A 12,988-nucleotide genomic window follows, 5' to 3' on the forward strand; every position below is an offset into this window, starting at 1 on the left:
TATCGTCATGAAGGTGTCTCTGCGCAAGACAGGCATTCTGTTCCATCTGTATCTAGACGTCTGGTTGATCTGGGCCAAAAGTGCAGAAGAACGTCTCTTTAGCATCTCGCAAGAATGGAGTACAGCCATCTTGATGTTAGAGTATCTCGGCATGTTTTTCGATATGCAGCAGGGCAGGGTGTTTCTCCTTGTGAGGATCTAGTACCACTAGATCCTGAGCTGGAGTTTTTAGGGCGGGCTTGCGCCCAACCCCAAAGGGACTGTCCCCAGGACTTACTCCTGGGGGAATTCTGCGCTACTGCGGAACGCAGAATTTGCGCAGAAAGCAGAAAATAGCAGAGGAGACCCCAGCATGCCGCGGAGTACGTCCCGTGGCACACCTCCATTCGCAGCGAAGATGAAGGCCCGGGGCACCATTCGCAGCTAAAAGGGAAGGCCCCTGTGTACCGCGTTCTGTTTGCAGTGAAGATGAAGGCCCAGCGTGCCGTTCACGGCACACGGGGGCCTTCCCTTTTCGCTGCGAACGGCACACCGGGCCTTCATCTTCACGGTGAACGGAGCGCGTCCCGCGGCATGCCTGTGAGAATGTGTGTGAGAGAGAGGAGATGGGGTGAGGGTTTCAGAGAGAGAGAGTGAGAGAGAGAGCCTATATGAGGAGATTGTGAAGGAGTGTGTATGTGTGTGAGAGACTGGGAGCTTGTGTGTATGAAAAAGGGATTGTGTGTATGTGAGGGTGCTAGCCTGTGTGAAGGGATTATGTATGTGTAAGACAGCCCGTGTGAACGGCTGCGTGAGAGAGAGACATAGGTAGCCTGTGTGAGGATGTATGTGTGAAAGAGAAAGGGAGCTTGTGTGGGTGTGTATGCAAGAGAGAGGGCCCTGTATGAGGGAATGTGTATGCGCGAGAGAGTGAGGTAGCCTGTATGAGGGTGTGTGTATGTGGAAGGGACACTTTTACAGTGAATTTCTAGGGAAATTCTGCAACCTTAAGTAATAACTTTTTTCTGTAATAATTTAAAATGTAATTACTGAAAAACTGTCATGTAAATTGTGTTATTTTGACCAATATAAAGTTTGCAGAATTTTGCAGAATTTTCAGTTTGTGTGTTCAGAATTTTACATTTTTTTGCGCAGAATTCCCCCAGGAGTAAGGGCTGTGTGTCTGTGCTCTGCCTGAGCCCTGACCTCTACAATCTTGTCGAGCCATTATTCTGGTGGAATTTCTTATTGTTTCCAAAGCGAGCACAAGGAAGAAAGGACTTTGGTATTTGATTTGTCTCCTGGTAGCTTATGTGCCTTGGACAGTTGCAACAGAGGAGAAATTCTGATGAGATTACCACCTGTTGCAGGCCAAGCGGCTTTCCACATCCTTAGCGTTGGTGAGGACTGAGAGGGACTTTGAGTCCAGGTGTACCATTCACAGCAGGCAGCCTACTCAGGCTGTGGTGGCATGTATTTTGACCTTTCTACAGGAGGGTTTGGTCAAAATCTGGGTTTATCCTCCCTGAGAGTTTAGGGAGCAGCCTTCAGATGTCATAAGAATATAAGAACAAAAGAAATTGCCATACTGGGTCAGACCAATGGTCCATCAAGCCCAGCATCCTGTTTCTAACAGTGGCCAATCCAGGCTACAAGTACCTGGCAAGAACCCAAACACTAAGTAGATCTCATGCTACTGATGCCAATAATAGCAGTGGCTATTCTCTAAGACAACTTGATTAATAGCAGGTAATGGACTTCTCCTCTAAGAACTTATCCAAACCTTTTTTTAAACCCAGGTACACATATTTGTTTCAAATTGCCTACAATATTCCACCAATTGGTCAGACATAATTTTTTTCATTCACCTTTACCTCTTTTCCCATTCCTTCCCTCTCCCCACTTAATTCCTTAACTCTCTTCCCTACCTGTCTTTCCTTATACCTCTACCTTGTCCTTTTATACATTCCTAAATTACTTGGCGGTACTGATGGCACAGAGATTTTTGATTTAATTATATTTTCTTAATTAATGGTAGTTATCTTTTATTTTTATATTATTTTTTGTAGATATTATACAGTTTTTGTAATTTTTATATTTTTATGTATATTTTTATTTTAATACCTTTGTAAACCGTTTTGATCAAACCTCATTTGTAAAAGCGGTATATAAATACTTTTAAATAAACAAATAAAATAATTGCACTAACCACATCCTTTGGCAACAGATTCCAGAGCTTAATTGTGAGTTGAGTGAAAAAGAATTTTCTCCAAATAGTTTTAAATGTGCTACTGCCTAACTTCAGAGTGCCCCCTATTCCTTCTATTATCCAAAAGAGTAAATAACCGATTCACATTTACACGTTCTAGACCTCTCATGATTTTAAAAATCTTTCATATCCCCCCTCAGTCATCTCTTCTCCAAAGTGAAAAGCCCTAACCTCTTCAGCCTTTCCTCATAGGGGAGCTGTTCCATCCCCTTTATCATTTTGGTTGCCCTTCTCTGTACCTTCTCCATCGCATCTATATCTTTTTTGAGATGTGGCGACCAGAATCATACACAGTACTCAAGGTGCGGTTTCACCATGGAGCGATACAGAGGCATTATGACTTTTTCCATTTTATTCACCATTCCCTTCCTAATAATTCCTAACATTAGTTTGTTTTTTTGACTGCAGCAGCAGCACACTGAGCCTAGATCTTTTCCCTGGGTGGTAGCTCCTAATATGGAATCTAACATTGTGTAACTACAGCATGGATTATTTTTCCCTATATGCATCAACTTGCACTTGTCCACATTAAATTTCATCTACCATTTGGATGCCCAATTTAGCATCTCACAAGGTCCTCCTGCAATTTATCACAATCTGCTTGAGATTTAACTATTCTGAATTATTTTGTATCATCTGCAAATTTGATTACCTCACTCGTATTTCTTTCCAGATCATTTATAGGAAAATTGGTTACCTGCTAATTTTCGTTCCTGTAGTACCACGGATCAGTCGACAGTGGGTTGAGCCTCCTGTCCAGCAGATGGAGACAGACAAAAACTGAAAGGGTATCCTATATCAGGACAGAGCTTACCCTGCATCCCTTCAGTATAAACATTATCAAAGCAGATAAATATAAATATAACCAATCGGAGATCAAGCAAGCAACAAGGAACTGATAATTCAAACAATATGAACAATTCGAAAACTCTGTTTATAAATGCTCTTACATATATATCCATTGTCATCTAGGAGATACTTCCGGTGCCTTAAAATTATGATAGGAAGTTGAGGCATCCAATAACTGTAAAGAAAAGAACTTCGAGCAGACGCAACAGACAGTACCCGGGAGGGAGTCTGGACTGATCCATGGTACTACAGGAACAAAAATTAGCCGGTAAGAACCAATTTTCCTTTCCCTGTACATACCCGGATCAGTCCAGACAGTGGGATGTACCAAAGCTTCCCTAAACAGGGTGGGACCAAGACAGTCCCGCTCAAAGCACTTGCCTTCCGAAGGAGCCAAAAATTGGCACCTGCACATCAAGGCGATAATGACGAGCAAAGGTATGCAGAGACTTCCAAGTAGCTGCTCTGCAGATTTCCTGCGGAGAGACCAACTGACTCTCCGCCCAAGAAGTAGCCTGTGAATGCAAAGAGTGGGCCTTTAAGCACTCCGGAACAGTCCGGCCTCAGCAGATATATGCCGACGCAATCACCTCCTTTAGCCAGAGAGCAATAGTAGCCTTAGAAGCCTTATTCCCTCTATTGGGGCCGCACCATAGGACAAATAGATGATCAGAGACCTGAAACACGTTTGTAACCTGTAAGTAGCGCAGCAATACTTGTTTTACATCAAGGTGTTCGCAAAGTCCTCTGGAGAGAAAGCAGGAAGTTCCACCGACTGATTGACGTGAAGAGAAGACACAACCTTCGACAAGAACGACAGTACCGTCTTAAGAGAGACCCCTGAATCAGAAAAACTGAGAAAGGGCTCCCTTGACCTCTAAAGCGAGAGCGCGAAGGAAAGAAAGATCTAGCCTGCTTCGGGCGGTTCTCCAGCAGCTTATGAACCTTGTTCTCTCCCAAGGATTTAATACGGTAAGATGTTCAAGGTCCTCCCCAAAAAGCAACTTATCCTTGAAGGGGAGTATGCCCAACTGCGACTTGGAGGAGAAATCCACAGCCCAATTGCGGAGCCAGAAGAGGCGTCTGGCTGAAACCACAGCCCTGGCCTGCACTCGTAGCATCTCGTAAAGGGCATCAGCTCCATACACTACTGCCGCCTTAAGCCTTTCTGCCTGCTCCGCCTCTGCAGACGGGAGGTCCTGGGTGCTGAGCAATTGTTGAACCTACCTGAGGCTTGCCCACTGCATGAGACTGCTGCAGATTGTCGCCCGGACTCCTAAAGCCAAGACCTCAAAGATGCGCTTAAGATAAAGCTTGAGCTTGCGGTCCTGAACATCCTTCAATGCCGTGGCTCCCACCACCGGGATGGTGGTGTGTTTGGTAACAGTGGAGGCGGAGGAATCCACTTTGGGAAGTTTAAGCATCTCTAGGCAGTCATCAGGGAGGGGATAGAGCTTGTCCATTGCCCTACTTACTCAAAGTCCCGCCTCAGGAGACTCCCATTCCCGAAGAAGCAGCAGTTTGTGCATAGGATGGAATGGGAAAGTACGTGGAGGGGCCCTAAGTCCCGCGTCCACATTAGCTGACAGAGGCTGTAACCGTATCCTCAAGGGGCACCTCAATCCCCAGCTCCTGCAAAATAAAGGGAATGAGTGGCTCCAACTCTTCCCTTTGAAACAAACAGAGCACTCGCGTGTCGTCACCCTCGAGTGGAGGACCAGGGAGCAGCAAATCAGGATCTTGGTCAGGATCAGGGACAGAGGCTGGCTGAGGGGGGTCTGGGGGGGGGGGGGGGGAGGGACCCCTGGCACCACCCTGACTCTGATGGAACCCTGCTCATCTAGCACCGCAGGGGGCTGCGGAGTGGGTATCAGAAGGATTTTAGCAGGGGGGGGGGGAACGGACCTGGAGGGGGGTCGTCCTCTTCCTGCAAGCTAGCCAGATAAGATTTGTGCATTAAAAGCACAAAATCTGTAGAAAAACAAGGCCTAGACTTCCCGTAAAGCGGGGGGGGGGGGAGAAGGGAGGGCAGGGATCTCCTCTGGGGATGCAATGGACTTAAATCGGGGGGAGAAATATGCAAATCAGGCTCCCCTCCTTCTTGCAGCCCCGATTCTGAAGAGAAACTGACTCCTAAAATGGCCACTGTTCCCGTGGTTTGCTGTGCAGGGAACGGCCTGGCCATGCGGTGAGGAGCCCGACCCCAAGTCGCTGGTCTCATTGCTGCCGCAGAGGGGCCCTCCCCATCCGGCAGGCACCTGGAGCAAAGCCCTTTGCAGGAGAGCTGCAAGGCAGGCTTCCCGCAGGCTTGGCACACATTTGAACGCGGCATGATGAAAGAGCAGAGCCGCCGCGGAGAAAACAAACAGCTGAGCAGTGCTGCCCCGGTGAGTGAATGCAGGCGAACGAACCCTGCTCGCTACCATCCCTGAAGCAAAACAGGGGTAAGAGTGAGGCTGCTTAGTTCTCAAATTAATTATTTAATATCCTTTTTTTTTTTTTTTTTTTAAAGTGATTGCAGGGGAATGAGCTTCCCTGTTAGGAGACCCGGGGAATTAAACATCTCGGGTTCAAGGCAGCCAGAGAGGGGGGGAGTCACTGGACCACCAGTATTGCCCCAAACAATCATGTCACCGGGAAAAGGGAGCCTAGGCTGAGTAATCAAGGGGCAAGCCCCCTAGGCTCCCAGAAGAGAGAGGAGACAGAGCTGTCTCCGTGCAAGTAAACATAGATTTCTGTATTATTATTATTATTATTTTTTTTTTAAATTTTGCAAAGATAGATAATACTTGCTTGATCTTGCCAATCTAGGAGAGAAAATCCCCACAGGGAAATGGAAAACTAAGGAAGAAAGGGAACTGCAGGTTCAGCTGCCTGCATCTGCTGGAGGCAGACAAATACTAAAGGGATGCAGGGTAGGCTCTGTCCTGATATAGGATACCCTTTCAGTTTTTGTATGTCTCCATCTGCTGGACAGGAGGCTCAACCCACTGTCTGGACTGATCCAGGTACGTACAGGGAAAAATAAATTGAACAGCACTGATCCAAGTATAGATCCCCGAGGCACTCCATTGTTTACTCTTTTTCCACTGAGAAAATTGACCTTTTAATCCTACTCCGTTTTTTAAGCAGTTTGTAATCCACAAAAGGACATCACCTCCTATCCCATTACTTTTTAGTTTTCTTAGAAGCCTTTCATGAGGGACTTTGTCAAACACCTTCAAAAAATCCAAATACACTACATCTACTGGTTCACATTTATCCACGTTTATTAACCCCTTCAAAAAAAAAAAAAAATGAAGCAGATATGTGAGGCAAGTCTTGCCTGAGTAAATCCATGCTGACTGTGTTCCATTAAACCATGTCTTTCTATATACTCTGTGATTTTGATCTTTAGAATAGTATCCATTATTTTTCCTGGCACTGAACTCAGGCTCACTGGTCTATATTTTCCTGGATCACCCCTGGAGCCCTTTCTAAATATTGTGGTTACATTGGCCACCCTCCAGTCTTTAGGTACAATGGATGATTTTAATGGTAGGTTACAAATTTTAACTAATAGATCTAAAATTTCATTTTTGAGTTCCTTCAGAACCTTGGGGTGCATACCTTCCAGTCCAGGTGATTTGCTACTCTTTAGTTTGTCAATCTGGCCTACTACATCTTCCAGGTTCACAGTGATTTGGTTCAGTTCATCTGACTCATCACCCTTGAAAACCATCTCCAGAACCGGTATCTCTCCAACATCCTCATTAGTATACACAGAAGCAAAGAATTCATTTAATCTTTCTGCAAAGGCCTTAATCTTCCCTAAGAGCCCCTTTAACCCCTCAGTCATCTAACAGTCCAACTGACTCCCTCACAGGTTTCTTGCTTCGGCTATATTTTTAAAAAAATGTTGTTATGAGTTTTCCCCTCTACGTCCAACTTCATTTCAAATTCTCTCATAGCCTGCCTTATCAATGTTCTACACTTAACTTGACGATGCTTATGCTTTTTCCTATTTTCTTCAGATGGATCCTCCTTCCAATTTTTGAAGGATTTTTTTTTTTTAATAAAATAGCTATTTCACCTCATCTTGTAACCATGCCGGTAATCATTTTGCCTTCCTCCCACCTTTCTTAATGCGTGAAATACATCTGGACTGCGCTTTAAGATTGTATTTTTAAACAATGTCCACATCTGTTGTACACTTAACCTTTGCAGCTGCACCTTTAAGATATTTTCTATTTTCCTCATTTTATCAAAGTTTCCCTTTTGAAAATATATTGTTAGAGCTGTAGATTTACATATTGCCCCCCTTTCAGTCATTCGTTCAAATTTGATCATGTTATGATCACTATTGTCAAGTGGCCCCACCATCATTACCTCTCTCACCAAATCCTGCATTTCACTAAGAATTAAATCTAAAATAGCTCCCTCTCTTGTTGGTTCCTGTACTAACTGATCCATGAAGCAGTCTATTTCATCCAGGAATTGTATGTCTCTAGCATGTCCTGAGGTTACATTTACCCAGTCAATATTGGGGTAACTGAAATCTGGTGCAAGAAAAATTGTATCACCACCAAAAATTCCACAAAGTCTTTTATTGCAATTCAAAGCAAAGTCAAGTGAAACAATGTTGCAGTGACGGCAACTCCATGAATTAAAGGACACATACTTTAGAGCGATCCCCCGACACGGACCGTGTTTCGCTAGGCTGCATCGGGAGGGACCAGCATGTACATTAAAGTCTTCTCAGATGTACAATGGAGCGCTCCATTGTACATCTGAGAAGACTTTAATGTACATGCTGGTCCCTCCCGATGCAGCCTAGCGAAACACGGTCCGTGTCGGGGGATCGCTCTAAAGTATGTGTCCTTTAATTCATGGAGTTGCCGTCACTGCAACATTGTTTCACTTGACTTTGCTTTGAATTGCAATAAAAGACTTTGTGGAATTTTTGGTGGTGATACAATTTTTCTTGCACCAGTGCACTCTGTTACTTGCGTATGTGCAAGGCTTTTTTGCTTCGGTTTTTTCTGGTAACTGAAATCTCCCATTATTACTGCACTGCCAAATTGATTAGCACTGCCAAATTGATTAGCATTTCAGCATCTGTCTGATCATTTTGGCCAGGTGGATGATAGTAGATTCCTACCCAACACACATGGGATTTCAACTCTTATAGATTCTACTGAGATGCTACTGAGATGCTACTGAGCATTTAGTCTCTTGTATGATCTTTATCCTGTTGGACTCTATACCCTCCCGGACATAAAGTGCTATACCCCCACCAAGTTGATCTTCCCTATCATTGCAATATAATTTGTACCCTGATATAGCACTGTCCCATTAGTTATCCTCCTTCCAACAGGTCTCTGAGATGCCAATTATGTCTATCTTATCATTCTCTGCTATACATTCTAACTCTCCCATCTTACTTCTTAAACTTCTGGCATTGGCATACAGACATTTCAAAGTGTGTTTTTTGTTTGTATTTACAACCTGCTTTTCAGTTGATAGGGATAATTTGGAATTCTTTAGCTCAGGCGATTCTTTACATTTATTTATTTATTTTTAATTTTTATATACCGATATTCCTGTAAAGAATACATATTGCACCGGTTTACAAGGAACTGAACAGTCGCCTCCAGGGCGGAAATACATTAAAACAGTCTTTTAGGCACATGGATTACTTTTGCTTTATTGAACCTCTCTGTTGGGATGCCCTCTCTCTCCTGGTTTCAAAGATACATTCCTCTGAACCATGCACTGCTGAGTGACTGTCTGATTTCCCCCTTGTTCTAGTTTAAAAGCTGCTCTAGCGTCTTTTTGAAAGTTAGCTCCAGCAGCCTGGTTCCACTCTGGTTAAGGTGGAGCTTGTCCTTTTGGAAAAGTTTCCCTCTTCTCCAAAAAGCTGTCCAGTTCCTTACATAACTGAATCCCTCTTCCCTGCACCATTGTCTCATCCACACATTGAGACTCCAGCGATCTGCCTGCCTTTGGGGACCTGCATGTGGAACAGGGAGCATGTCGGAGAACATAAGAACATATGAAATTGCCATACTGGGTCAGACAAAGTTCCATCAAGCCCAGCATCCTGTTTCCAACAGAGACCAATCCAGGCTACCAGTATCTGGAAAGTACCCAAACACTAAGTAGATTCTATGCTACTGATGCTTCTTGCAGTATAGGGCAAGGATATCCTCTCATTGCGCTTCCGATTGTTTTGCGTTTTCTTCAGGGAACACACACTTTGCATCTTCCGGGGAAAGGGACCTGTCCCTCTTGGAACCTTGATCTGGTGTTTAGAGGAATGTTTGAACCACTGGGTAGGTTAACCATAGCAGACTTAACTCTGAAGGTGGCTTGTTTTCTGTTGGCTATCTGTTTGGCCAGGAGGATTTTGAAGCTCCAGGTTTTGTCATGTCGAGTCCCGTTTCTGCAGATTTCAAGGTCAAGGTGATTTCGGCATTCCATCTTAGTCAGAATATGGGACTTCAAGCCTTATCAGTTTTGGACCCTGCACGCCTCATGCAAGAATACTTGGGCGCTTCGTTGTGAGGTGTTCGTTACTGGGGTATCTGAAGGTTACTAAGGAGTTTTGTAGATCAGATCAGCTGTTTGTATGTGGAATAGTCCAAAGAAAGGATGTCAAGCTTCTATGCCTAAAATTGTGTGTTGATTTAAGGAGGCGATTGGTTCAACATATATGTCTGAGGGTCGGCCAGTGCCTGAAAGTTTGAAGGCTAACTCTGTGTGTTTCAGGTGACCTATTGGGCCAAGGCTCAACAGGTGTCTCCGCAGGAGATTTGCAGAAAGGTTATTTGGAAGTTGCTGCACACTTTTACTGGACATCATCACTGGGATGTTGGGGTTCCAGTTCTCATGGCCTCTGGTGAGAGTGTGTTATGATTCTCCAGGTCCCACCCATTGTAGGGGAGCTTAGGTACATTCCAGGAATCTGGACTGATCTAGGTACATATAGGGAAAGGAAAATTGGATCTTACCTGCTAATCTTTGTTCCCAAGGTACCATAGATCAGTTCAAAGACCTGCCTATTGATAGAGGGAGAGTCGACCACTCATTCATATGGTTTTGTATTTAATGGGTCTCCATGCTGTTTATTTGCATTAGTTTCTGGGATGGAATTTCCAGTTGGTTATGGCACTCCCATCCTCTGGGTCATTGGGGGAGTTTGTTGTTAAAGTTTTTTTTTTAGTGTGGTTATCATCTTGGCTTGAGTACAGGTCAATACTCAGGGACTGCAGGTAGCACACTAGGTTAAGTAGCAGTATCAGTAAACCTTTCTCTATCCCCATCTGCTGGCAGGGACGCAAAACCCAGGAGTCTGGCCTGATCTGCGGTACTACAGGAATGAAAAATTAACAGGTAAGAACCACTTTTCCTATCCAGTTTTCTGGCACCTCCTTCTAATAATGTATCTGGATAAGATAAAGTGCTGACTTGAGAAAGAAGAAACCCATTGCTCTGGGGCATAATCAGGACTGGGAGCAGCAGTCTCACCTTTCCTCATAGACGGCACGATTCATCTGGGCTTGAAGCTGGTAGGAGCCACGGCTGACAGAGCGACGATGACCTCGTGCGCCCTGTGCCCTGGGGTCGTCTTCAAAATCCTGACATGAAGGGGAGAAGGGTCATTATTGACAAAAGAACCAGTGCAGCATTTTCATTAAAGTCTTTCAGCAAGACAAGAAGGCAGAAGATGGGACCACACACACAATCTATATTACTATATGTTTAAGGGCCAGCAAAAATACCCAATTGAGATTTCATTATCAAATTTGCTATGGTTGCTATGGAAAAAAACATTTATTTTAAAACATTTCTATTCCACCCTTCTTGCATTCAGGGCGGATTACAAAAAAAAACATTCACAAACTTCATGATTAAAATGACACATGTACAACAATAACTAAGTCATTCATTAAAAGCAATTTTAAAAAGGTTTTAAGAGCCTTTGTGAATATTTTGGAGTCATTACAGATTCTTAATTCTTTAGGAAGTGCATTCCAAAACATTGATCCTGCTATAGAGAGTGCTCTTTTGCACGTCTCATCGAGACGAACGAGTTTAGGTGATGACATCTGACCTTTGCAATCTATAACCATCCTTAAAGAACTTGAGTATGAGACCCTGTTCAGTTCTGGAGGCTGTACTTGTGTAAGAACATTGAGGATACAAGCAGCTCAGAGAAGGCCTACTAAAATACAGGCCTTCAACATCCTACAAAGAATGACTTAAGACACTTAAAATTTACTCACTTGAGGAAAAAAGAAAAAGAGGATATGATACAAGTAGTCAAATATTTAGCAGTTTCCAATAAGTATAAAATGCTGCAATTTTCAACAGAAAAAACTTCAAGGACAAGGGATCATGATATGAAGTTGGAGGGATGCTCAGAGGTGACGAGAGAAAATACGTCTTTACAGAGAGGACTGTGGATATCAGGAATAGCCCACCAGTGGAGGTGCTGAAGGCCAGGGCTGAGACAGAATTTAAATGTTTGGTACAGTTATAGCTGATAATGATTATAAGACATGGGGAGAAGAAGAATGTCCTGAATGTTGGATTAAGTATGGGAACTTGAATAGTCATCTAGCAAAAATGAACTACAAACGGAAAACCACTAACCTAGATGCCCTAGACAGGGTGAGCTATCCTGCAGGTGTGGCTAACAGCCAGGTTGCATGTTTAGCTACAGCAGTGTAGACAGAAAAGCCCCCCAAGACGGATTAGATGGGCTACTTGGTCTTTACCTACCATTATCTATTATATTACTATATAAAATTATCTATATATATTCAGGAATTGTAGAACTCCTTCATGACTTACAGTGAATGAAATATATTCACAATGTATTTCTATGCTCCTCAATTTATTCTGGTTGAGGAGAGGGATGGTAGGATATATGACAGTTGCATTTCTCCCTTGGTGAGTGCACAATCCCCTTATTTGACCCAAATGTAGCCCTCTTCTCACTAGCCCTTTCCCTCACAGTCTTCTCCCTACTTGCTTACATGGGGCTGCGTGTAGAATATGGGGTAGATTTTAAAAAGGTGCGGGTGGGCATACATGTGCGTGCGTTACCTGGCGCACGCACATGTACACCCGATTTTATAACTTGAGCACGCAAGTTATAAAATCAGGAGTAGGCGTGCGCAAGGGGGTGCGCTGCCTTCCCCCGTTCCCTCCCCCTAACCTGGCCTTCCCACCCCTTCCCCTAACTTTTCCTCTCCCTAGCCCTACTCTAACCCCTCAAAAAATTTTATTTCTCACAGGACAAGCAGGATGTTAGTCCTCACATATGGGTGGACAACATCAGGATGGAGCCCAATCACAGAACACTTTTGTCAAAGTTTCTAGAACTTTGACTGGCACCCACTGGGCATGCCCAGCAATGCACTGACCCCTGCATCCAGCAGGGGGTCCCCCTTCAGTTTTCTTTTTTCCGCGCAGCAGTAGCCACGTGGGTTAAGGAGCTCTTGAGATTCCTGACAGGAATTTTCCTCACGGAACTTCTTTCAAAATTTTCAAAAAAAAATTCTACCCCATAGGAGTATATCAATACTCCGCGGTCGAAAGGTAAAGTTTTACCCTTGTTGCGGTCGATTCCTGTCTAGTTAGCCCTTTGGGGCCTACTGGCCATCGACCGCACCGCAGCTAAATTTTTGGCGGAGCTATGGTGTCGGGTTTTCATCTGTGCCCCGGCTATACTCGAACAATGTCCATCACTGACCCACATGGGGTCTGTGTTATGTGTTTGGGGTCCGATCACAATGTCCTAACTTGCACCAAATGTGCCCAAATGACACCGAAGGGCCTTAAGGCTCGTTTAGAGAAAATGGACTCTCTCTTTCAGTTAAAAACCCCGACTCCATCGATAGC

General features: G+C 44.2%; 1 protein-coding gene across 2 annotated transcripts in view; it reads right to left on the minus strand.

Annotated features, from left to right (window-relative positions):
- The window catches only part of WDR13 (WD repeat domain 13), a 70,240-nt gene that overhangs the window by 24,505 nt on the left and 32,747 nt on the right, over nucleotides 1-12,988 (minus strand). For both annotated transcript variants that reach the window (XM_029611007.1, XM_029611015.1), the window contains one exon: nucleotides 10,607-10,716. In XM_029611007.1, the coding sequence (XP_029466867.1) occupies nucleotides 10,607-10,716 (110 nt within the window). The remainder of the gene's footprint in view (nucleotides 1-10,606; nucleotides 10,717-12,988) is intronic.

The sequence above is a fragment of the Rhinatrema bivittatum genome, chromosome 1 (genome assembly GCF_901001135.1).
Source record: "Rhinatrema bivittatum chromosome 1, aRhiBiv1.1, whole genome shotgun sequence".
Taxonomy (NCBI): domain Eukaryota; kingdom Metazoa; phylum Chordata; class Amphibia; order Gymnophiona; family Rhinatrematidae; genus Rhinatrema; species Rhinatrema bivittatum.